The 27,707-nt window shown below is 37.7% G+C and overlaps 1 protein-coding gene across 1 annotated transcript; it reads left to right on the top strand.

Annotated features, from left to right (window-relative positions):
* The first annotated feature begins 195 nt into the window (after nt 1-195).
* On the top strand, nt 196-27,673 carry LOC127857425 (zinc transporter 2-like). Its single transcript, XM_052393820.1, has 12 exons — nt 196-248; nt 1,052-1,292; nt 2,498-2,676; nt 3,788-3,846; nt 10,917-11,027; nt 11,602-11,748; nt 12,354-12,507; nt 15,378-15,544; nt 17,169-17,311; nt 19,793-19,898; nt 20,460-20,594; nt 22,223-27,673. Exons 1-12 carry the CDS (start codon nt 196-198, stop codon nt 22,366-22,368), a joined length of 1,641 nt encoding a protein of 546 aa, XP_052249780.1. The 3' UTR covers nt 22,369-27,673.
* Nucleotides 27,674-27,707: the final 34 nt, after the last annotated feature.

Below are 27,707 nucleotides of genomic sequence, written 5' to 3'. Positions count from 1 at the left end.
CTCTATAAACACGCTAAGAACAATGGACAACTTTCAATCCTTCCAAACATAACGTAAAAAGCATTTCAGAAAGCAGAAATAAACCATATCAATAACTCAATACAAAAAGGCCTCGATTAAAAATACACCAAACCATTCTGAAGTGATTTGAAATCGCGCAGACAAGAAAGCTCCGTTGTTGTCCCACCGAACACGATGGGTGGACTTGTGAGCGATAGTAAGGAGAAAGCCCAGTTGCTTTGTGAACAGTTTTAAATCCGCGTTTATAGAGGACACAGGAGAAACAAATCTTCCAGACACTACAAAGAGATGTAGTATACAAAAACCTCCAATCAGCACCAATACAATAGGCGTTAAGAAACTCCTTCGTTGTATCAACCCTGCTAAAGCTCATGGACCAGACATGATTCCAAACTTAGTATTGAAGATCTGTGTCAACCAGTTAGCGCCTGCCCTATTAACAATCTTCCAAATTTCCATAAACTTAGGAAAACGTTCCCGGGATTGGAAAGATGCTTTGTTTCACCTGTTTTCAAGAAACGCGACGTCCACCTAACGGAAAATTATAGATCCGCTTTCCTTTCGTGCGTAACATGCAAGCTCCTTGAACATATTATATGAAAGCACATCCTTAACTACCTGGAAAGAACAGCATCTAAACTTAACATAACCATGGCTTTCGTACTGATTTTTCCTGCGAAACGCAATTACTGACCACTGTCCACGATCTTCTGACCAACTATGATTCTGGCACGCAGATAGACATGGCTATACTGAACTTCAGCAAGACGAGAAAAAAAACATGCCAATTTATTTCGTTACTAACGGCAACCGGTCAAAAATACAATATACAGACATGTCACATTATACATGTACATACATGAGTTGTGAATAGTTAAGTGTTTATGCTTTGCGCATTAAGAAATATTCGAAAAATATTATTTTTATTCAATTTAAGATAATTTTTCGTTGTTCTCAGATTAATAAAATCGATTTCTTCTCTGTTTCCACTACACCAAGAAAAAAGGTGCATGTTACGTTCTAACTTCAGCAAGGCCTTCGATACTGTTCCACATAAAAAGGTCCTACAGAAACTGGAGCAGTATGGCATAAATGGTAACATAAACCACTGGCTCGAGGACTTCCTTACAGATAGGAGCATGAAAGTTGTTGTGGAAGGAGATAAATCGGAACCGGCAACAGTCGACCCTGGAGTACCACAGCGCACAGTCCTCGGCCCCTTGCTATTCCTTTGCCACATCAACGATCTACCCGACTCAGTCAAGTCCTCAGTCTGCCTATTCGCAGATGACTGTTTACTGTATCACACCATCAGACATCGCCAGAACCATGAAATCTCAAAGCAGGATTGGAATAATCTAGAAATCTGGGCCGACACATGGGTCATGAAATTCGATGCCAAAAAATGCTTTATCCTAACCATCAACCAAAAAAACTCAAAATTATACCCCGCATTAATCGCATCCCTCAACAAGTACCAGAAAACCCATACTTCGGAGTAACTATATCGAAAGACCTGACTTGGAGCTCACATATAAACAAGATCACCAAAAAAACAAATTCAAAATCCGGAACCTTGTGTTAAATCAGCATACTTCGCCTTGGTAAAGTCTACTCTAGAATACAGCTCAATTGTCTGGAATCCACATCTCCAAAAAGACGTAGACGAAAATGAAAAGATCCAAAAACAATCGGCGAGATTCATCACTTGAGACGACACCACCAAAACGCCTGGCTGCGTGACAAATATGCTAAATCGTATGAAGATCCCACCCGTCCACGAGAGAAGAAATGCCAACAAACTGCTCTTCTTCTATAAGGTGGTTGAGGGGTTGGTACCAGCCATGCCTAGCCAAGACGTCCGGCAATCTAAACGCAGAGATACCCCTAAGACTTTCTCAGACTTTAAAGCAGGCAACATTGTTTAAAATTACTCTAAGTGTTACATACAAATCAAGTGTACAACTCCATTATATAAAAACTCCTTTTTCCATAAAACATTAATAGAGTGGAACAATCTAGAAGAAAGTGACACGTGCAGTTGGCAGTTTCAGACAAAGACCTATAAAATACATGTATGTATTTTATAGGTTTGTGGTTTCAGGTCGACTGTCCTACAGTGGGACAAATCACCCTTTGTTTTAAAAGCATTATAAGTATCGACACAAATGGAAAAAACACTCAAAACAAATCAATACAATATGATGATAGATCTGTGTTTGTAACATCGGGACAAACTCTTCTTACAATGATATCGTGGGTGCTGTGAGGAAAAATGAAGAAACATGATTTTTACTTTTCGATATTATGAGTTTACTTTTTAAAAGGAAATATCTAGTTTTTAGTAAAAACGATTGGTGGCGAAACGTTTGTGTATTAAATGACTTGGGAGCGAAACCATGTAATACGGCCGGCACTCATTGTGTCACACCGGTCTTACTGACAATAACGTAGTGACGTCACCATCTATGTATAGAATGGCCGGCACTCAAAATCACCAGTGCCGAGTGCAACTTTTTCTTCGGGTCACATGATCAACAAAATGGCGGATTTGCATCAACCTGTTTCTTCGGAAAACATTTTAAATTCTAAAACTGCAGCCGACAGGAAGCGATGCACTTCGTGTACATGTGGAATCCATGTGCCAAATTACGAGTAGGCTTTGTTGTTTTTGTTTTAATAGATAAACGAGAGTGTGTGAGGTTTTCAAAACCACAAAAATGACTGAAGTGAAGTAGTTCCAGTAATCAAGGTCTAGCTGAAATAATTCGCGTTCAGAATAAATCTGAGTCAAGAGTCTGACAAAGCAAAAATCATCAAAAGACTCTATGGCGGCAATTTATATTGACTAAATCAAGGTCCTACCTAGCTATTTACCATCCGGGTCGATTAGTCCATATAAATTTTCAGCAACACTTTGGGTTGTAAAGCTGAGAGTTGAAACTACCGGGTCGGTTAGTCAATATAAACGTTCTCCCAGAGCCTTTGATAATGTTTGCTATGGCGGCTCTGGGAGTACATATGCACCCCTTCATAGACACAATCGCAGTTTTGCACACAGATTTTTACACATCACTTAACAGATGTTGTTCGTTACCAATTAAGGAAAGCTATTAATAAACTTCAAAAACACATTAAATTTACCTTAATGACAGCCTAAGGACGTTATCGTTTGCATGCAACTTAAAAAACACTATGATATTTCAACAAACTCAGGCCTTTTCGGTCTATTTGGGGAAAAAGTAATTAGAAAAATTGGGATTTTTTGAGTCGCACAATCTTTCAAATTGGGAAGAATTTTCATCGACAAAAGCATTATTGGGGAAATTATTTTTCTTATTAAATCTAATGTTTTCATAGGTGTAGTACCAGAAAGGCCATTTACCAAGAAGGCCGCACCAAAAAGGCCACATTGGTGAACCAAAAAGGCCTCATGGTATACCAGAAAGGCCATACAATTTTTTTTTATTATCATTTATTAGTTGTGCTGAATATAATTGTCATATCTATTCAATAGTAATAATTTTTTTTATTAGTCTACTTAAAGGCCGTTAATTTTATAATCAAGGGCGGCAAAATTATCGCCAATTATAGGTATTGCCCTAAAATGCTAAGAAAAGTTGAAATGTTTTTTTCATGCAACAGTAATTGTCCACTGCTAGCTTAAGTATGTGATTAATAAAAATACAGACTTTGTTGATGTTATGCTTGAAGTTCAAATAAAATACATAGCTCAATATCTTGTTTTATTTATATTTCTTTTCAGATACTCTCCTAGTGAATCTTTGTTGCAAATCCCTTCACATGCATCACTTGCCACCTCAGGTAATTTTATAACAAGCAACAATAATTTCTGTGTGATCTACTCAAGGAAGGCGTAAGAAAAATATGTATTAAATTGCATTATTAAGTTAAACGAGGGCTGTCAAAATACATGGTACACATATTGAAAAGGTTTTGATTTTCGTTAAAAAAACGCTATAAAGCAGAAGTGCTGTGCATCTGTTAATCTGTCCGTATATTAAATAAAAAATATTTTATGCTGCAAGAAGGCCAAGAGCTTTGATGATTTGTAGTTAACATAAAATTATGATCCTTGACAAAGTTTGTTCAGTTGTCACATTTTTAATAAAAACGTTATAAGCAAAATTAATCCGTTATTAGCTCACCTGATTGCTCAGGTGAGCTGTTGTGACCGGTCTTTGTCCGTCGTACGTCTGTCCGTCCACATTTGTTCGTAAACACTCTAGATGCCACATTTATTGTCCGATCTTCATGAAACTTAGTCAGAAGCTTTGTCCGAATGAAATCTTGGTTGAGTTGAAACTGGGTCGTGCTGGGTCAAAAACTAGGTAACAAGGTCAAAAAAAAGAAAAAAAATGTAAACACTGTAGAAAGCACATTTCATGCCCAATCTTAATGTTACTTTGTCAAAATGTTTGTCTTCATGATATGTTTGTTGATTTCAAAAGTGGTTCCGGTCCGTTGACAAACATGGCCGCCCGTGGGCTGGGTAGTTTTCCTTATTTGGCTTTAGAGAAACCTTGTAAACACCCTAGAAGTCACAATTTTTGCCCAATCATCATGAAAGTTGGTCAAAACATTGGTTTAATTGATATCTCGAACTAGTTTGAAATAAGTCTAGATCGGTGGAAAAAAATGGCCGCCAGTGGGAGGGGCATTTTTCTGTATATGTATATAGTGAAAACATGTGAACACTCTAGAATTTACATTTTTGGCCCAATTTTGATGAAATTTAATCAGAACATTTGTTTCCTTGATATTAGAATTGAGTTTGAAAATGGTTCCTGTCAGTGAAATAACATGGCTGCCAGGGGGGGGGGGCAGTTTTCCTTATTTGGCTATAGAGAAACCTTGTACACACTCTAGAAGTCACCATTTTTGCCCAATAATCATGAAAGTTGGTCAAAACATTGGTTTTATTGATATCTCGGACGACTTCCAAAATGGTCCAGATCGGTGAAAAAACATAGTCGCCAGTGGGTGAGGCATTTTTCTCTATATGAATATTGTGAAAACATGTGAACACTCTAGAAGTCACATTTTTTGCCCAATTTTCATGAAATTTGGTCAGAACATTTGTTTCCTTGATGTGAGAGTTCAGGGCCCTTGTTTGGACGTTTTTGGAGTAGAAATTCGGCCCTATTCCCCCCTTAAAATAGTATACTTTTTTCCCCTATTTCATCTAAAAATTCCCCCCCCCCCCCTCCAAATTTGTTTATATATTTTTTTTAACTTTTATAGCTATGTTGCCAGCTGGTATCGTGCTATGTTTTACCTTTGATTAAATGTATATTTATGTAATATTTCATTAAAATATAGCAGTTTTAAGTTTTGCATGGTTGGTGAAAAGATCTTCTAAAGTTCCCCTTTTTACCCAAAACGACGCGAAATTCCCCCCTCTAAAGGCGCTGGCCCCAATCCCCCAAAGTGTGGCAAGGGCCCTGGAGTTGAGTTCGAAAATGGTTCCGGTCAGTTGAATAACATGGCTGCCGGGGGGCAGTTTTCCTTATTTGGCTAAAGAGAAACCTTGTAAACACTCTAGAAGTCACAATTTTTGCCCAATCATCATGAAATTTGGTCAAAACATTGGTTTTTTTTATATCTCGGAGAGTTCGAAAATGGTCCAGATCGGTGAAAAAACATGGTTGCCAGTTGGTAGGGCATTTTTCTCTACACTTGGAAACACTTCTAATGCATCACTTTATCATATCAATATAGCTCCCATATTTTTTATCCGATTGTGTTGAAATTTGGACCAAGAATAATTCAACACATATCTGATAATTTCTGAAAATTTAATTGAAATTGAAAAACAACAAAATGTAAAACTTAACAAATTAAAAACGTCAGTTCAAAAGTCAAATTCGCAGACTCGTATAACGTTAAATAATAACAATGTGAAAATAAAATGCATAAACTTACACGTCTTAATAACTGACCCGCTTGCAACATGCCGATTGAGGATTTTCGCTCGTGAATATTCATACGAGCTATAATGTTTTTCTTAAATTAATGTTATGTTGTTCTTGTGTAAAACTTACCTAGAATTATGAAATTGAAATTAAATTGGAATAAAATGTATATCGCCTTTTACTACACTTGGTGATTTTTCTAACGCAACACTTTTAAAACTTACATATCTCAGTAATGAGTAAATATTTTTATTTAAAATTGCACATGTGATCATTTGACTACAGTTTGTGCAAGCTAACAATAAAATCATTCATCCGTGACGATAGGACGCTTTAGCAAGTGGGAAAGGTAGCCTGTAAAAATGTAAAGTGCGCGATTGCGCTCCTGAATATTCATATATTGTTTTGTAAATTAATTTTATGTTTTCCTTATGTCAGAACCCACCTAAAATGATTAAATTGAAATAAGACTAGAAATAAATAGCGTTTCAACATTTTCACGTGCAAAAATATAGAACCACATCTACCCCACGTGCTTAAGCGTCCAATCGTCACGGATGAATGATTTTATGGTGAGCTTGCATAGAACGTAGTCAAATGATCGTATGTAAAATTTAAATCAATATCTTTACTCATAACTGAGATATTCAAGATTGAAAAGTGATGCGTTAGAAGTGTCTCCAAGTGTATTATGTATATAGTGAAAACATGTGAACACTCTAGAAGTCACATTTTTGGCCCAATTTTTTTTTAAATTTGGTCAAAGCATTTGTTTATTTGATATTGGAGTTGTGTTCGAAAATGGTTCCGGTCAGTTGAATAACATGGCTGCCAGGGGGGGGGGGGGAGTTTTCCTTATTTGGCTATAGAGAAACCTTGTAAACACTCTAGAAGTCACAATTTTTGCCCAATCATCATGAAAGTTAGTCAAAACATTGGTTTTATTGATATATCGGGAGAGTTCGAAAATGGTCAAGATCGGTGATAAACATGGCCGCCAGTGGGCGGGGCATTTTTCTCTATATGTATATAGTGAAAACATGTGAACTCTCTAGAAGTGATATTTTTGGCCCAATTTTGATGAAATTTGGTCAGAACATTTGTTTCCTTGATATGAGTGCTGAGTTCGAAAATGGTTCTGGTCAGTTGAATAATATGGCTGCCGGGGGGGGGGCAGTTTTCCTTATTTGGCTATAGAAAAACCTTGTACACACTCTAGAAGTCACAATTTTTGCCCAATCATCATAAAAGTTTTTCTCTATATGTTTATAGTGAAAACAGGTGAACACTAGAAGTCACATTTTTGGCCCAATTTTGATGAAATTTGGTCAGAACATTTGTTTCCTTAATATGAGAGTTGAGTTTGAAAATGGTTCCGGTCAGTTGAATAACATGGCTGCCGGAGGGGGCCGTTTTCTAATATTTATATAGTAAAAAAAGCATGTGAACACTCTAGAAGTCACATTTTTTGCCCAATCATCATGAAACTTGGTGAAAAGATTGGTTTTATATAAATCGCATTATTAATGCCATAATTATTGCCTTTAGATTGTCCAAATTTTCATTATATTATACAAAATCCTTGTAAACACTCTAGAGGTCACAATTTTGTTTCAGATTTTATGAATCTTGGTTATAATATTTATTTTTGTAAGCAAAGTCTGATATTTGGTAAGGGGGGCATGGCCCTTGCTACACTTTGGGGGATAGGGGCTGGGGTCCTTAAAGGGGGGAATTTCGCGTTGTTTTGGGCGAAAAGGGGAATTTTAGAAGATCTTTTCACCAACCATTCAGCACTTAACATTGCTATATTTTAATGTAATTTACATAAATATACATTTAATCAAAGGTTAATAGCACAATACCAGCTGGCAACTAAGGTATAAAAGTAAAAAAAAAAATTTGAGGGGGTAATTTTTAACTGAAATAGGGGGAAAAAGTATACTATTTTAAGGGTGGAATTGGGGCCGAATTTCAGCCCCAAAAACAGCCAAATGAGGGCCCTGGGAGGTCATCTCAATATTAAGGTCACCAGGTCAAATCTTACAAAAACAAAATCACTCCATATGCCAGAGTTTTGGTTCAATAATGATGAAACTTGACCAGAATGTTTGTCTGACAATATCTAGGTCAAGTTTGACGTTTGGTAAAGATTGAATGAACTGACTCCTCTCAGGTGAGAACTAGGGCCCTCTTGTTAGCTATTGTGATCACTCAGCGTCCGTCCGTCCGTCCGTCTGTAAACAATTTGTAAACATCTTCTTCTACTAAACCATTGAGCCAATTTCAACTAAATTTCATGTGGAACATCCCTAGGTCATGGGACAAAAGAATTGTTAAAAAAAATTTGATCACATAACCAAGATGGCCACCATGACCATATATGGTAAAAACCTTAAAAAATCTTCTTGTCAGAAACCGCTGATCAGATTTTCAAAAAATTTCACAGGGATGACCTTTGAAGGCTCCCCTGAAAAAGTTGTTCAAAGAAATTTGATTCGTCAAAAAACATGGCCACAGGAGCTCGTTGAACTTTGCATGTTTATTCGTTTTTGCCTATTTTGTGAAAACTTTCAAAAATCTTCCACATTTTTTGTCCGATCCTTTCCAAATTTGCACAGTGTCTTTATATCAATGAGGACACGAACCCTACAAAAAATGAGCATTATTGGTCCATGAAGTACAGAATTACCTCCACTTGAATTGAGAAAATGGTGTTTATGCAATAAAGTCCAAATTTTTCATCCAATTCTTTCCAAACTTGTAAGGATTTAGCATGGTTCAAACAAGGGAAACAACTACGGTTTATGCATGTTCTTTTTATTACAGATTTGCCTCCCTTTAATTCATTCAAAATCTCATTTTACAGCAGAGATTCCAAATCTGACCTGTAAATGAGCCCCATATTTACTGCCAGTGCTAGGTTACCTTTTCCCATTTGATCATTCTTAAGTATTGGTCTTGTAATGCTGCTACTGCTTCTGCTACTGCTACTAATACTACTACTACTACTACTACTACTACTACTACTACTACTACTACTACTTCTACTACTACTACCACTACTACTACTACTTCTACTACTACCACCACCACCACCACAACCACCACCATTACTACTTCTACTACTACTGCCACTACTACTACTACTTTTACCACTACTACTACTACTACTACTACTACCACTACTACTACTACTACTAACGTATTCACACAATGGCTGCTACTACAACTTATAGCCCATATAGGGGGGCATGCATGTTTTACAAACAGCCCTTGTTTCTATGGGATTTTAACCACAACTGTTCATGTTTATCTCCGACACATATTTTTAGGTCACCTGTCATGAAGTGACACGGTGAGCTTATGTGATCGTGTGATGTCCGTTGTGCGTGCCTGCGTGCGTCCGTCCGTCAACAATTTGTTTGTGTAGACAGTAGAGGTCACAGTTTGCATCCAATCTTGATGAAATTTGGTCAAAATGTTTATCTTGATGAAATCCGGTTTGGGATTGTATTTGGGTCATCTGGGGTCAAAAACAAGGTCACTAGGTCAAATAATAGAACAACCTTCTGTAGACAATAGAGGTCACAGTTTTCATCCAATCTTTATGAAATTTGGTCAGAATGTTTTTCTTGATGAAATCTGGGTTGGGATTTTATTTGGGTCATTTGGGGTCAAAAACTAGGTCACTAGGTCAAATAATAGAAAAACCTTGTGTAGACATTAGAGATCACAGTTTTCATCCAACCTTTATGAAATTTGGTCAGAATTCTTGATGAAATCTGGGTGGGATTGTATTTGGGTCATCTGGGGTAAAAATCTAGGTCAAATAAATAGAAAAACCTTGTGTTGACAATAGAGGTCACAGTTTTCATCCAATATTTATGAACTGTGGTCAGAATGTTTATCTTGATGAAATCTGGATTGGGATTGTATTTGGGTCATCTAGAGTCAGGAACTAGGTCAAATCATAGAAAAACATTGTTTAGACAATAGAGGTCATAGTTTTCATCTGATCTTAATGAATCAGGTGAGCGATTCAGGGCCATCATGGCCCTCTTGTTTCTTAAAAGTTTATGCCTATTGGTGTTAAAATGTTTCAACATCAAATATTGGTTGTTACAAAACTAAGTTTATTCAAATGATGCTGGGTTCAAAAGTTCATAACTGGCCAAACCAATGTGATGTGAAATGTTTTCTATAGACTTACATAGCAAGATGTGGTCAAATAATGCCCCTGTTTTTAAAGGGGCCTTTTCACAGATTTTGGCATGTACATTGCATTGAAGTTTGTTATTTAAATGCTTTATATTGATAAATGTAAACATTGGATCTAAAAAGCTCAAGTAAAAAACAAGAATAAAATTAAAGAAAGAATAAAAAGTAACCCTCAACTGGGCTCGAACAACTGACCCCTGGAGTAAAAGTCTATTGCTGAGACCGCTCGGTTATCTGTTTTAATACAATTAGTCATGTATTTTATGCTTTATATGAGCAATCCTCCTAGTATCACAAAATAAAAGGACAACAACAGAACCCTCCAAATTATTCAATCGTTTAGCTTGGAACACTTAATAATTTTCAGGTTTTTAAATCGTAAAAAGATGCATATAATGTTTGTTTAAGAGCATGGTAAATTTTCAGTATAACTGTTTCCTCACAAATATCATATTTACAATCAAAATGTGCAAATATAAAACTTTTATTTAATTTTGTCAATTTACCAAAACGTGAAAAGGCCCCTGTAAAAGTAGCCCCAGTTACCACTGGTCTCAAGTTCTATACCACTGAGCTTCAGTGTCTCAGGTGAGTGGTTAGGGATCCACAGGGTCTGCTTGCTTCTTGGCTTCAGTTTTCCAGTTGAGCATTCAGGGATCCTCAGGGTCCTCTTGTTGCTCGGCTTCAGTTTGCCAGGTGAGCATTCAGGGATCCTCAGGGTCCTCTTGTTTCTTGCAGACACTCACTGCCATGAGAGAAAGTCCAGACCAGACATCGACCGTCGAGCCAGACGCAAGCTGATCATTGCCTGTGTTCTGTCCCTTTGCTTCATGATAGCTGAAGTCCTGGGTGAGAATTCATATTTAATTTGTATTGATGTTTTTAGTCCTTAAGCTTTTGCGTTCTTTAGGCCTATAAAATATTGATTATTGTTTTTGAAGATGACCTGGTCAAATTACCTGGTGAGTATCTTAATGTTTCTGTTCATGTTTGTGTTTTAGTGATTGCAATTGTAATACATTTTTTTAAGAGTACTTTTGAAGTTTGTAATTTCAGCCTGTACATAAATTCTCAACCACTCTGCTGAAAGTGTATTTATAATATAAATCAATATTTGCTTACTATTAATAAAACATCTACTGAGTAACTCACAGGCTTTTTAGATTTTATACTGTTTGCTGCTCATCAGTAACTTAGGCAAGTTTGAAATGACGCCTTTAAAACTTTAATTTTAGGAGAAATAATAAGGTCTTAAATTGTGTTTGATTTTCTGAGGTATAAAAATGGGTCAAAGTGTGTATCTAAGTAGTAAAGTCATAAAACTACCTCTGTGTCTATATTCTCAAGGTGGTATATTTGCGCACAGTCTGGCCATCGTGTCCGACACCGCACATATTCTCATGTACCTTTCTATATTCTCAAGGGGGTATACTTGCGCACAGTCTGGCCATCGTGTCCGACGCGGCACATCTTCTCACGGACCTCGCCAGTTTCCTCATCAGTCTGCTGGCTGTCTACCTCTCATCACGACGCGCTACCAAGAAGCTCAGCTTTGGCTGGTACAGAGCTGGTACGTGTAATCATAATACAACTTTGGCTGTTACAGAGCTGGTATGTGAAGTCATAATGCAGCTTTTGCTGGTACAGAGCTGGTATGCGAAGCCATAATACAGCTTTGGCTGGTACAGATCTGGTACATGAATCATAATACATGTGAGCCTTGTGCTCTTGGAAAACAGGGCTTAATGCATGTGTGTGAAGTGTCATCTACAGATTAGCCTGTGTAGAAAGAAATTACATCATTTATTGATCTCATGAAGTTTGAAGTCTAATATAGAGAGAAATTACATCATTTATTGATCTCATGAAGTTACATCATTTATTGATCTCATGAAGTTACATCATTTATTGATCTCATGAAGTTACATCATTTATTGATCTCATGAAGTTACATCATTTATTGATCTCATGAAGTTACATCATTTATTGATCTCATGAAGTTTAAAGTCTAATATATTTTTAAAAGATTGCTTGTGTCTGCGCCATTCTGAAACTTTGTCATGATAATGGCTATTGCTATGGAAACAATAGCAATCCCCTACTGTGTTAACTACATTTGCTATGGATATAGAGATCAATATGTCTACTGTTTCTCTATGGTTGCTATGGCTACAGAGATCCTGGGTGCCCTGATGTCAATCCTATTCTTGTGGGTGGTGACGGGTGTGCTGTGCTACATGGCGGTTGAGAGAGTCATAGATCGCACGTTTGAAGTGAATGCCACCATCATGCTGATAACAGCAGCCTGTGGGGTAGCTTTCAACTTGCTGTGAGTATTGTTAACATTGAATGGGGTTATTAGTTTTGCCAATTTTCAACGTGTAGAACATAATTTCCCGACCAACAAAATTTTAAGTATTTTTTGGTGTTTGAATGGTTTGGAAACATGTACTAACTACTGTTGCTATAAAATGCTGTAGTTTTTTTTGCTAAATTGTAAGTGCCTTTGAATTTAAGTTCCCCTTTTCACATTTATTTTTCTGTATTTTATTGGTGTGCAAATTGTTTGGAAACATACAAATGTGCATAAATGCCAACAGCGTGTTTGCATAAATGAGGCATAATTTTTTTGGACAGTGCATACATTATTCAAATAAATGAATTCTTATTCTTACCAACGCCTGTAAGCTGTAAATTCAACTCTGTAAGGTTGTTATTGGGATCTGACAATGAAGCTGCAGTAATCAAGTGATTATAGGTCAGATTGAAATTTGCGGTGAATAAGCAATACCTTGGTGCTAACAAGAGTTATTTACAACTTATTGAAAAGCAACGCCTAGGTGCTAATACATGGTTTTCATGGCAATTATCACTTATGGCAAGATTTTCCTGTAAAATAAGTTCTCATTTCAATATGGTAGCCTTCATTGCCAAAGCAATACATTAGACCTGACTTAATCATTATTCTTTCAAAGCATAACAATTTCATACTCAACAATGATTCACCCTTTCCCACTCAGAAGCAAAGTGAAAATGGCTATGTGCAAGCAGCATAAAACCAGAACAGCCTGCGAGAAACTCGCAGTCTGTTTAGGTTTTATGCTGTTTGCTGCTCATCAGTATCTAAGGGTTGAAGATGAAGCAGTCTGTTTAGGTTTTATGCTGTTTGCTGCTCATCACTATCAAAGGGTTAAAGATGAAGCAGTCTGTTCAGATTTTATGCTGTTTGCTGCTCATCAGTATCTAAGGGTTGAAGATGAAGCCTTAAAAGCGCTCATCAGTATCTAAGGGTTGAAGATGAAGCCTTAAAAGCTTGAATCTAGTAAAAAAGGTCTTCAATTAAATTTAACTTTCTATAGGACTACAACTGTGTCAAAATACGTATCTAAGTGGTGAAGGATTAATACGTATCGAAGTGGGGAAGGATTAATACATATGTAAGTGGGGAAGGATTAATACGTATCTAAGTGTGGAAGGATTAATATGTATCTAAGTGGGGAAGGACTAATACGTATTTAAGTGGGGAAGGATTAATACGTATCTAAGTGGTGAAGGATTAATACGTATCTAAGTGGTGAAGGATTAATACATATCTAAGTGGTGAAGGATTACTAGGTATCTAAGTGGTGAAGGATTAATTCAAAGCCTCCTTCTGGGTAAACAATGCTTAATGAATGGGCACAAAGTGTCGTCCAAGATTAGCGTGTGCAGTGTACACAGGCTAATCTGGGGAAACTCTTTCAGCTTTAATAAAATGTTTGTCTAGGAGGAAAGTATCGTCCTTGATCAGCCTGTGCAGACAGCACAGGTCAGTCTGGGTAGACACTTAATGCACATGTGTTAAGCCTAGTTTTCTTGGAGCTAGGCTCTTTGATTTAAATTAATGTGTTTAATTTAGTCGCGTTCTGAGAAAACTGGGCATAATGCATGTGCGTAAAGTGTCGTCCAAGATTAGCCTGTGCAGTCCGCAGCGGCTAATCTGGGACGACACTTTACGCACTATATTTAACTTTTAAAGGCTTCACTTAAAACCCTTAGATACTGATGAGCAGCAAACAACATAAAATGTGAACAGACTGCGAGTTACTTGCATGCTGTTCTGGTTTGATGCTGTTTGCACATGCTCATTTTCACTTTGCTTCTGAATGGGAAAGTGTTAATGGAGTTCTAACAGCCCATGTTTATAAAAACCAAAATGGTTTGAATAGTTGTGCAACAAAATCATTCCATATTTATATTTATATAAAAATACAAGTGATATCATAAAATTATCATTATAAATTGTGTCATGGTGGTGCTGGTTGTAGCAGTTGTGGTTGTGGCAGTGGCGGCGATGGTGGCAGTGGATGTAGTTAGGGGAGTGATGGCAATGTAGGTTGGTCAAAGCACAAAAAATTTAAAATTGTTAAAATATGATACAGTCTTTGCAAATATTCAATGGTAATTGAATAATTTAGCTTAAAAATCAGTTCTTTAAGTTTTGGACAAATGATTTTCCCAAATTTATTGAATTATAAGATTTTTTTTTTCAAATTTGGACAAATGATTTCCCCAAATTAATTGAATTATAAGATAATGTGACTGCTCCAGCTTTCTTGTGTGCCTCTTTGTGAGATACTTACCTGATTTTGGGTGTGAGTCTACCAGCATGACTTTTAGATCAAGACTGGGGTTTGTTCGGGTGCATTTATATTTAAGAAACTTATGAGCAATTGAATTTTTAGCTTGGCTGTTTTCAGAGAAAACCCGAGGTATTGTCATAGCCAGCTCGTCGTGTCTGTCGTCGTGTCGTGCTAAAACCTTAACATTTTGTTAAGGTTTTTAACATTGGCTCTAAAATCAAAGTGCTTTTACCTACAACTTTGAAACTTCACATGTAGCTGCACCTTGATGAGTTCTACATGCCACACCCATTTTTGGGTCTTTAGGTCAAAGGTCAAGGTCACTGTGACCTCTAAAAAAAATCATTCTGACAAGCTTTCGCAGCCAACGTGGCATGCGTTATGTAGTGCTCTTGTTATATAAAATAACAGTTCCTCAGAATTTCCTCAGAACACTTTTGCATATTTATCTGATTATGGAATTATAGATCATACTTGATTTTTGTTTATGGTTACTGATTAAGACATAAGACATAATCACAGACAGTGAGTAGGGGGCATTGTGTTTTCACAAACATTACTCTCTTTTTTTTAACAGAATGGGGATCACACTGCACGGAGGTCACGGTCATTCGCATGGGGGTCATCACCATAGCAATCATAAGAACAGATACTCTGGGTCTGACACAGATATTGAGAAGGTGCGACTCACATCTGAAGAGTCTATTCAAGAGAGTAGTTCATCATATGGAGCGCTTTCAAATGGTGGGTTGGTCTCTGGTTGATTTATAACCTTGACCTTTCACCAAGTATATCTTATTTAACCCTTTCCCCCATAAGAAGCAAAGTGAAAATGGCTTTTGCAACCAGCATAAAACCAGAACAGCCTGCGAATGACTCGCAGTCTGTTCAGGTTTTATGCTGTTTGCTGCTGATCAATAACTAAGGGTTGGAAATGAAGCCTTTAAAACGTGTTCTACAGTCGAAACTGACCTAACGGCCACCTCAGAATAACAGTCACCTGCAGACAACAGTCAGTCTGGATTCCCCCCGACAAAAGTCACTCTATATTACACTTGCGAATAAAGGTCACCTGTCCATAACAGCCAATGGCCACTATATTCCACTCTGAAATTCATGTTTGAAATGAAAACAATAGTCACCCTTCAGTTGGCTCGAGTCGCGAAAATTAAGAACACAGCACATCATTTGTCCGTCTATTTTGCGGTAATTGCCATTGATATTATTAAAGAGGCCCACTGTAAAGAGTAAACAAATAATAGGGTGTTAAGAAACAGTCAAAACAATTATCAGGATTGCTGTCTGTGCATCCATGACTGGTAAGTAAAATTGTCTCGCCATTATTATTAAATTGGCATTTTGATTGCATGAAACAGGTGAAATTAACAATAACAATGTGTATAAATAGCAATTATCATCTGCAGATATTACTCATGAGCTCGTGACATATCAATCAATCTTTATCGATGATTAAGTGTTATTAACAACATTAAGCTGGCGAGTGTTTTTATAAAAAGGTGATAAAAGGAGTAGTGATCTGCTTTAAAGGCTAACATACACTGATTTGCAATGTTTTTAACAAATTTAAGGCATATATGAAAGAGGATTTTTAAGCGTGGAGTGATGCTATGTTTGTTTGATAAAGAATGAATGATTGTTTGTATTTTGTATGAAGTTGTTAAATGAAAATACTGTTCCTGTGATGTTTGCGTACAAATAAATATGAACACAATTTGTGCGTCTTTTTCATTCAATGAGAACGGTACAGTAACAGTGTACTATCTGATTATGACAGCGAATCCACTTTTAGACTTGTTTGGACTTGACATCAATGGCACTTGATAAGCTTTAATTTCTGAATGTGCGAGATGCACGAGTACACAGTTATACTCACGTTGATAAAGGCATTGATTTAGTTAAACAATATGAAATTAAATCAATCTATAAGATATTATTCTGTATTATTCGATGTAAGTTATAACTGTTATTACACTTAGTTATTGGGAATGAGCCTTTGTTTAACACTGTATGCAAACGACTGGGTGGGGTTATGACGTAGTAATACTACCAACTGACCAACCATCTTAAAATTGTGAACCGCTGTTCTCAGGTTTGACTGTAGTAACAAAGATCTTAAATTAAATGCTACCATACATATTTTGTATATCGCGTGAACAAGAAGTTGTAACAGCTCTTAAGGTTTGGAATTAGGTCATATTACTAAGACAATGTTAAACAGAATAACAGATTATTTCCTGATAGTTTTGTGCAATACCATGCTTGGCACAAATAAAATTATTGAATTCTAAGCCTAACTATATATATTACAAAACAATGAGGCAGTAACCTGTCCATCTCTATGTCCCAGCTTCAGGTTCTGATTACAAGTTGGAGGTTCTGGGTACCGACCACAAGACAAACATCAACGTGAAGGCAGCCTTCATCCACGTTATTGGAGACCTCATACAGAGTATAGGAGTGCTCATCGCAGCTTTCATCATCTATTTCAAGGTACATAGGAATGCTCATTGCAGCGTTCATCATTTACTTCAAGGTACGTTGCTGCTATTTTTGCGGCTATATTTATAAGCTCGGCTTTTTTTGGAGAAAACCTGAGGTATTGTTGTAGCCAGCTCGTCCGCCGTCTGTGCTAAAACCTTAACATTGGCTCTAAAATCAAAGTGCCACCACATACAACTTTGAAACTTCATATGTAGCTTCACCATAATGAGTTCTACACGCCACACCAATTTTTGGGTCACTAGGTCAAAGGTCAAGGTCACTGTAACCTCTAAAAAGAAAAAAACAACAAAAAAACTTACCTTTCTTCCTTTTCTTCTGACAAGCTTTCATTTATTCTAAACTGCGACCCCAGCCAAGTGTTGGCACCCGCTATGCGGTGCTCCTGTTATATAGAAGCTTCAATCTGGGAACACTGGGCTTAATGCATGTGCATAAAGTTTCATCCTATATTTCCCTGTGCAGTCTCGACAGACTTGTCTAAGACGACACTTTTCATTTCAACTGGATTATTTTTTAACAAGAGACTATCTTTAACAAAACAAACAACATAAAAGTGGAAAGTGTCCCTCATTACCTGTGCAGTCAGCAGAGGTAAATCTGGAATAGCTATTTACGCACGTGCATTTGGACGAGTTTTGCCAGAACGCAGCTCATACTTGTTGTCACATGTCCACATGAAGCAACTACCACCATTGCAACTTCAGTATTAATTTTAAATCGCAGTTTTAATCAGCGCTCTGTTCTCATTTAGTGTTTTTAGATACCAATTGTAAGTACTTCTGTAGTGTTTCTAAGCATCTATTCTATTCAAGACAAAGATGTGAATACACAAATATGTAAGCCCATTGTTATTTTACAAGTGTTCTCATTATTACTTGATATTACTTTATATTCTGTTGAAAATGAACTGGATGGTGTTAGTGACCAAATCTCAGAAAACCTAAGGACCAGGTGTTTATTAGTTTGTCTGTAACATGGTATTATTGTGCTCTTGTAAGTTTATTCAAATTATACCCCTCAGTTTAAAATTATCCCCTTTCCCGACATTTGTTATGCCCCTGAATTAGGACATTAAGTGATCGCACTGTCTGTAAGTCTGGCTGTCTGTCACACTTTTGCATTTAGGCTCCCAAAAAAAATGCTCATAACTTCTATGTCGCTTCAGACGAAAACTTCATATTTGGTATGTATATGAACAAGGCCTTTCCATACACAAACAAATTTTAACCCCCTTGACCTTGAACTTAGGGTCCGCGTTGAGGTTTCAAAATCTGTGTTTAGGTTTCGAAAAAGCGTTTTTCGAGGACATATGTCTTCCAATGGAGACAGCTCTTGTTTTTTAGCGAGGCTGTTTTTGGAGAAAACCCGATGTATTGTCATAGCCTGCTCTTCGTCCACTGTCCGACGTCCGCTGGCATTGTGATAAAACCTTTACATTGGCTCAAAAATCAAAGTGCTTCCACCTACAACTTTGAAACTTCATATGTAGATGCACCTTGATGAGTTCTACATGCAACACCCCTTTTGGCTCACAAGGTCAAAGGTCAAGGTCACTGTGACCTCTAAAAAAAAAATCTAACCAGCTTTCGTAGCCAAGCATGGCACCCGTTATGCGGTGCTCTTGTTATAAACTACAATTACCCAGCTTTGATATTTGGTCAGAGTGTGGTCAATAACAAAGATTTATCTACTTTTGTCTGTTTGTTGAAACTGGCCCTGTCCCGTATTCACCAACCGATTCTTAGACTTAAGAATAAAGAATAGACTTAGAACCAAGAAAAATGTGTTCAGTGTTTGAATATACATGTAATCAGGCCTCCACTGGTGATTATGTCATTAACAAAATGTTCTACATGAAGAATAATATAGATAGAGATGTTTACTGCAGAGTTTGACTCAAAATTTAAGAAATTCTTGAATGTTCTACTTTAAAGAATTTTCTTTATTCTTAGACTTAAGTCTAAGAATTGTTAGGTGAATACGGGCCCATGTCCCATTACACAGGTAAACTGCAGCCACAATTATCTATTTTAGTCTTGATTGCGAGATTGCAGATTTTATCAGATACATACCATTTTTGCTCTGGGAAAATGGGGCTTAATGCATGTACATAAAGTGTCGTCTGAGGTTACCTGTGCAGCCTGCAGAGACTAATTAGAAATTAAACTTTCGGCCTAAACTGGATTTTCGGGTAGAAGATAGTTTTTATAAATATAAAAATAACATAAAAGTTAATATGCTTATTAAGGATGACACTCTAAGCAAATGCCTTTAACCCTGTTTTCCCAAAGCGTGACTTACATACTTGAAATGTCAAAGTGAATCTTTTTGCTGTTTGCAACCCCCCCCCCCCCCCCCCCCCCCCCCCACACACACACACACTGCCATCCACATCTGGAGTAAAAATACTAATGTCTTATACCCACCTTGTTTTACTTGAAACTATCATGTTCAAAAATTCTATTGCAGCCAGAATGGAAGCTGGCAGATCCAATATGCACCTTTGTGTTCTCAGTCATCGTTTTGGTAACCACGGTAACCATCATGAGGGATATTCTGGTCGTGCTAATGGAAGGTGAACTTCTGCTATAACGCTGTTTTAAATGTAGAAACCTTTTGCATAAACTACAATATCTCACTCGATTATTTATTTACTGGAATTTCTTTGCTGTTGGTGGACATGTATCGTGATTTAGAAAACTGTGAGAAAATTCTTTACAAACTGTTAGCAAATGTGATTGCAATTAAATTTAGATGTCAATTCAAGAGATAAATATGTTATCAAATAAAAAGTGGGTGGCCATCATCATTAGAAATCCTATGTCAATAGTTGCGGGTTGTGTTTTGGATTTAAGACATCATGCACAGTTTCACCATTTTTAATAACGCATAAAGTGTCCTCCCTGATAAGCCTGTGCAGTCTTCGCAGTCATATCAGGGACGACACTTATCCCATAGACTGTTTTTTGTTAAGAAGCGACTTTTTATGAACAAAAAAATCCATTTAAGCGGAAATTGTCATCTCTGATAAGCATGTGCAGACTGCATAGGCTTATCTGGGAAAACACTTTGTGCACTTGCTTTAAGGCCCCTTTTCACAAAACGAGACTTAATTGTATGTTCTGTGTGTAAACAGGTACGCCTCGTTCTGTGAATTTCAAGGCCATTCAACAGAGCCTCAAGGGTATGGCAGAGGTCAAAGAAATCCACGACCTTCGTATCTGGTCGCTCTCCATGGACAAGGTCGCCCTATCTGTGCACATTGCAGTTGGTGAGTCATATGAGGAGCATGGGAAAACTTGATTTAATGCATGTGCATAAAGCCATCTGCATAGGCTAATCAGGGACGACAGCTTTCTGCTTTTATGTAATTTTTTGTTCAAAGGAGGTTTGTTCTAAATGAACATCTAGTGTGGGTCGAAAGTGTTATCCCTGATTAGCATGTGCCGACTGCATAGACTAATGTAGGATGACACTTTGCGCATTTGCATTAAGTCCAGTGTTTCTTGAATGTGTCTCATATAGTGTTTCTGCAGACGCTCAATCATTCGTTTTGGTTACATCTCCACTAAAAATCAGAGGTGCTAATACTGGCATTATCATCCTTTCCATCTGTCGTTTGGCTGGCCTAAATTTGTCTGTTTAGTCTGAATTGACAGTGGAAATAAAATTATGGTAAATCTTGAGCAAATTCAGCACTTTCCCAGTATACTTAAGGGCATACACAGAGTGGCATGCTGCCTGTCTGTCCAGCTAGCGCAGTGGTTGGTAACACTCTTATCACATGGGTTAAATTCAAGACTATGGCGTACGTGTGTTTGTGTGGTGGACAGCTGGACACGGAGGCTTCATGCAGCCATTCTGGCTCCCTCTCCCCTGGACACGGGGGCTTCATGCAGCCATTCTGGCTCCCTCTCCCCTGGACACGGGGGCTGCATGCAGAGCCATTCTGGTTCCTTTTTCCCTGGACACAGGGGCTTCATGCAGCCATTCTGGCTCCCTCTTCCCTGGACACGGGGGCTTTATGCAGCCATTCTGGCTCCCTATCCTCTTGACACGGGGGGCTTCATGCAGCAATTCTGGCTCCCTCTCCCCTGGACACAAGGGCTTTATGCAGCCATTCTGGCTCCCTCTCCCCTTGACACCGGGGCTTCATGCAGCCATTCTGGTTCCCTTTCCCCTGGACACGTGGGCTTCATGCAGCCATTCTGGCTCCCTCTCCTCTGGACATGGGGGCTTCATTCAGCCACTCTGGTTCCCTTTCCCCGGGAAACTGGGGCTTCATGCAGCCATTCTGGTTCCCTCTCCCCTGAACATGAGGGCTTCATGCAGCCATTCTGGCTCCCTCTCCCCTGGACATGGGGACTCAATGCAGCCATTCTGGTTCCCTCTCCCCTGGACACAGGGGCTTCATGCAGCCATTCCGGTTCCCTCTCCCTTGGACACGGGGGCTTCATGCAGCCATTCTGGCTCCCTTTCCCCTGGACACATGGGCTTCATGCAGCCATTCTGGCTCCCTCTCCCTTGGACATGGGGGCTTCATGCAGCAATTCTTGCTCCCTCTCCCCTCACTAACAACAGAAGACTTCATCAAAATAAATAGAAAATATTTCAGTAAAAATGAGAATTTCTAGTAAAATAATCAGTTTTATGTGCAGAAAAAAATGAGGGTATCAATAAAGTTTGCAAACTTAACATGTAATGCATGTGACATTAAACATAACACTTTTCAGTCTCCTTTTCCACATGTTGTTGGTCACAAAAGTTTTTGGATTTAACTATATTTCTGTTGTTCTTTTTACCGGTACGTATTTTTAGTCAATGTCTTTCAGCAACAATTCATTAACAATCAGTTGTTGATTAAAGCAGTGAGCGTTTTAACTTGTACTTCTCTTGCAGCAAGGTCATCTGACATCTTTGCCATTCTGCAGAAGGCATCGTTAATGATCCGAGACCAGTTTGGCATCACAAATACCACCATCCAAGTGGAGGAATACGTGACAGACATGCTTGACTGCACGCACTGTAAAGACCTTCCAGACTGAACGAACTAAGCTTCTCATAGCGGTGGCTTGGTGTAGTTAAAGGCTACCTCATATGTGTGAACCCTTTACCGCTCAGAAACGCACTTTGACGCATTTGAAGTCCTTTACAAAATCAAATTTAGTTAAGGTCCTTTTTTTGTCCCCCACCACTATAGTGGGGGACATATTGTTTTTGCTATATCTGTTGGTTTGTGTGTTTGCGTGTCTGTTTGCGTCAAACTTTAACATTTGCCATAACTTTTGCAATATTGAAGATAGCAACTTGATATTTTGCATGCATGCGTATCTCATGGAGCTGCACATTTTGAGTGGTGAAAGATCAAGGTCAAGGTCATCCTTCAACGTCAAAGGTCAAATATATAGCTTCAAAGCAGTGCAGAAGGGGACATAGTGTTTCTGACAAACACATATTTTGTTTAATATATTCAAGTTTTAAAGGCTTCTTTTCCAACCCTAAGAAACTGATGAGCAGCAAACAGCATAAAACCTGAGCAGACTGCGAGTTACTCGCAGGCTGTTCCGGTTTTATGCTGCCTGAACATAGCCATTTTCACTTTACTTCTGAGTGGGGAAGGGTTCAAGATTGTGATTGACAGTTATTGGTAAATATTTCATGGGTAAATAATGTCTCATGGTTGCAATATCCCATCAGATATTATCATATACTTGCATCATCGAATATGGTTCATGTAATCGATGTGAGTGATGGTCAGATTTATCATTGGTTTATCTAAATAAGTGAACTATGCCTCCATTCTCAGTTTAATTTTGCCGTGCTCTGTGAAAAGTGGGTTGAAAAGCATGTGCAAAGTGTCGTCCCAGATTAGCCTGTGCAGTCTGCACAGGCTAATTATGGACGACACTTTACGCCTAAACTAGATTTCTGCTAAGAAGAGATTTTCTTGAAACAAAAAATATCATAAATGTGGAATAGTTTGTCCCTGATTAGCCTGTGCAGACTGCACAAGCTAACTTGGGAAAACACTTTGTGCACATGCATTTAACCCCCTTTCAACAGAGCACGGGTCATTTATTTTATTTTTTTCATAAGCCTTCTCCTGTATAGTCTTGTTTACTCTTATTTTCAGATAAAAAGTGAATTGTCATGTTAATTTGATATTATGTTATTACTGTTTGTAACCTCAGAATGGATTTCATGTAACATTTTATGCATTCAATTTGAGCATCATTTATGTGAACATTGTAACATTTCTTAAGAAATAATTTTCTATTGCTCATTGTTCATCTGTCAATAGACAATGATTTGGACTTCCTAGACAATGATTTGGACTTCCTAGACAATGATTTGGACTTCTTTGATATTGATATAGATTCATTGAAATAATTTGGTCTGCTGATAGGTTGGATTTAAATCATGAATGCAAAAATCCTATTGACTTACAACTACAAGGATTTTTTGATTGTTTAATAATGCTAATGCTATAATTATTTATTGTCAAATGATTTGACGTAATTTCTGTACATAAGCAATAAAAACTTCATATTATTCAGCTGCGCTCAGATTTGGTTTGTCAATGTGCATTGTTGATGCATATATTGAAAATGCTTGTTTTGTTATCATATAAGCGTCATGTTTGAACAAGTGTTTTGCAATTTATAAGTTGTATTACGATTCAGTGTCTAGTCTCTTTTCACAAGCTGTTTACACTTGCAATTGTGTTGTATACTTTTTCTTCTTTTTGTATTTTGACGAGCTATATTGTTGACACTCAGTGTACCAACATCATGTGATTTGTGTATCAACATCATGTGATATTTCTACCAACATTATGTTCTATATCTACCAACATCATGTGGTATTTCTACCAACATCATGTGCTATGTCTTCCAACATCATGTGATATGTCTACCAACATCATGTGATGTGTCTTACCAACATCATGTGCTATTTCTACCAACATTATGTGCTATATCTACCAACATCATGTGATATTTCTACCAACATCATGTGCTATGTCTACCAACATCATATGATATTTCTACCAACATCATGTGCCATGTCTACCAACATCATTTGATGTGTCTACCAACATCATGTGATATTTCTACCAACTTCATGCTATATGTCTACAAACATCATGTGATATGACTGTGAGTGTACCAACATCCAATGAAAAATTGAGTTGTTAACATAGTTATGTGCAAGCAGTTTTCCTCTAAACAGTAGTGCTTTTAACCTTTTTGTGCAGTCTTTATAGCATATAAAATATGGGGCAGTTTTGAGTAGGGAGGACACATATTTATATTCTCTTATTTTTTATCTATAGAGGTTTGACATCACTTCTCTGGAATGACTTCTATACCAAGAATAGACAACCAGACAATGCACACCTTTCATTGTAAAATTTGCAAACACTTAGATCTGGAACACAGGAAAATGAAAAAAATGTATCAGCAAGCTATTTCCTAGAACTACGCCCATATATATATATTGCCTGCAATTAAAAAAAATTAAGTCCCATAATAGTTTCAATGCTGGATATCTAGAATGAGTTAAAACCTTGTCAAATATTGATTATTTTAACAGTTTTACCATAAACTAGCATCATTCATATTTCTATGTTTCACTTTTGGAAACCGTGAAATATCATTTTAGATCAGTGATTTTTCTGTATTAAAAACATTGTACCATTGTAGTTTGAAAGTAGGGGCCGCTGTTTGAATGAGGCTTTCATTCCCTTCGCCACATTTTGAGATTTCTGCAGAAAGCTGAAATTTTAATTGAGTTGCACTCTGGGAAAATGGTGCTTAATGCATGCAAGTGTTGTACCAGGCTATTCAGGGGCAAACTTGTCGTTTAAAGAAAGTTTCTTATGAAGGATAGTCCAGTCTCTGTGGAAAGTATTGTTCCTTGATGAGCCTGTGCAGACTGCACAGGCTGATCTTGGCCGACACTTTTTGAAAACGTATTAAGTCCAGTTTTCACATAGTGTAGCTCAATTATTATTTGTCCTTGTAAATAAATATGATGCAAAATAATCCTACGGTATGCCTTTACATTTTGGTCATTATTCTTTAAAAAAAAGGGGGGGGGGGGTATACTTGCCTGTGTATGACTTTTTGCAATTAATTGATCATTTTATTGCAACATCTATTATAATAAAAATGTGTGTATTTTTGTGCCCCCCCTCCCCCCTCAAAGAAGAGAGGGAATATTTTTTTGCTGGATGTCGGTTGGTCTGCCTATTGAAACTCGGGCCACTGGGTCAAAGGTCAAAGTCACTGTCACACTAATTGTGAAATCATTTCCAATCAATAACTCGTCAACTGATTCACTGATTTACTTGATACTTCCCATGTGCATTGGCCTTGGACAGGGGTTTACCCGTTTCAAAATTTAGGTCACTGGGTCATGGTCCCTGTCACAATTAGTGTGAAAATAGTTTCTGCTCAATAACTCGTCAACTGATTCACTGATTTACTTGATACTTCCCATGTGCATTGGCCTTGGACAGAAGTTGACCCCTATTAAAATATGGGTCACTGGGTCAAGGGTCACAATAAGTGTGAAAACAGTTTCTGATCAATAACTCATCAAAAAATTGACTGATTGGCTTGATACTTCACATGGGTATTGGCCTTGGACAGAGGATGGCTTCTATTGAAATTGGGGTCACTAGTTTTAAAGTCAAGGTCACTGTGACAAAAATATGATAAGATAAAAGGGGCCGTCCAACAGATAAAGCGTTGTATTGACGCGATTCAATATTTTGGGAAACTACGAGGATTGCTTATATAGCTAAACAATACATCCACTCTGAATGTGAGCGTGGATGGTCTAGTGGTCCAGGCCGGAGGCTATTTACTCCAGGAATCCAGGGGTCAGTGGTTCGAACCCTGTTGAGGGTTTCTTTTTTTCCCTTTTTTATGCCCCCCTTCAAGAAGAGGGGGTATATTGATTTGCTCATGTCGGTCGGTCGGTCTGTCGGTCGGTCCGTCCACCAGGTGGTTGTCAGACGATAACTCAAGAACGCTTGGGCCTAGGATCATGAAACCTCAAAGGTACATTGATCATGACTCGCAGATGACCTCTATTGATTTTGAGGTCACTAGGTCAAAGGTCAAGGTCACGGTGACCCGAAATAGTAAAATGGTTTCCGGATGATAACTCAAGAATGCATACGCCTAGGATCATGAAACTTCATAGGTAGATTGATCATGACTTGCAGATGACCCCTATTGATTTTGAGGTCACTAGGTCAAAGGTCAAGGTCACGGTGACCCGAAATAGTAAAATGGTTTCCGGATGATAACTCAAGAATGCATACGCCTAGGATCATGAAACTTCATAGGTAGATTGATCATCACTCACAGATGACCCCTATTGATTTTGAGGTCACTAGGTCAAAGGTCAAGGTCACGGTGACCCGAAATTGTAAAATGGTTTTCGGATTACTCAAGAACGCATACGCCTAGGATCATGAAACTTCATAGGTAGATTGATCATGCCTTGCAGATTACCCCTATTGATTTTGAGGTCACAAGGTTCAAGGTCAAGGTCACTTTTACCCGAAATAGTAAAATGATTTTCGGATGATAACTCAAGAACGCTTTTGCCTAGGATCATGACACTTCATAGGTACATTGATCGTGACCCGCAGATGACCCCTATTGATTTTCAGGTCAAAGGTCAAGGTCACAGTGACAAAAATCGTATTCACACAATGGCTGCCACTACAACGGACAGCCCATATGGGGGGCATGCATGTTTTACAAACAGCCCTTGTTTTGAATTGTATTCTTTTTTTTTACTGGAGATTTATAGTTCAAATGTTTAAATTTATGAATATAAAGCATTTAAAGCATTTGATGACAAGCTTAAATACATGCCAAAATCTGTTGGATGGCCCCTTTAAATCTTATGGTCAGTTTTGTTGCAAAGTATGCTGTGTTTAAGCCCTGTTTGGGGGGGGGGGGGCATTTGTCTCTGACCGTGGGGCTCTTGTTTAAGCTTAATTTTTTGGGTATAAAAATGTAAGATTATGTCTTAAGATTTAACTCATAAATGTTTCTAGTCATTTGTCAGAACTGCCATTTGTTTCTTAAAATGTTTCTATGTAACCTTGTTTGAACCATTGACTGTGCATGCTGTTAATAGTATATGTGTAATAGAAATTGCATTATGCTATCAGATATATTGTGCACTATTTTCTTGTCGATTGACATACATTATAAAGCATGTTGATATATATGAAACACAGCTCAATCTGTATTAGAAAAATACATTTTGTTTGTATAGATTGCTGATGTTATTTACAAGTTTCAATAAAATTGTATCAACACAGTTTTTAGTTACTTTAACTGTAAAAACATGCCTT

This window comes from Dreissena polymorpha, chromosome 14, assembly GCF_020536995.1.
Source record: "Dreissena polymorpha isolate Duluth1 chromosome 14, UMN_Dpol_1.0, whole genome shotgun sequence".
Classification (NCBI taxonomy): domain Eukaryota; kingdom Metazoa; phylum Mollusca; class Bivalvia; order Myida; family Dreissenidae; genus Dreissena; species Dreissena polymorpha.
The sequence above is the reverse complement of the archived record's forward strand: the minus strand, read 5'-3'. Positions and strand labels throughout refer to the sequence as shown.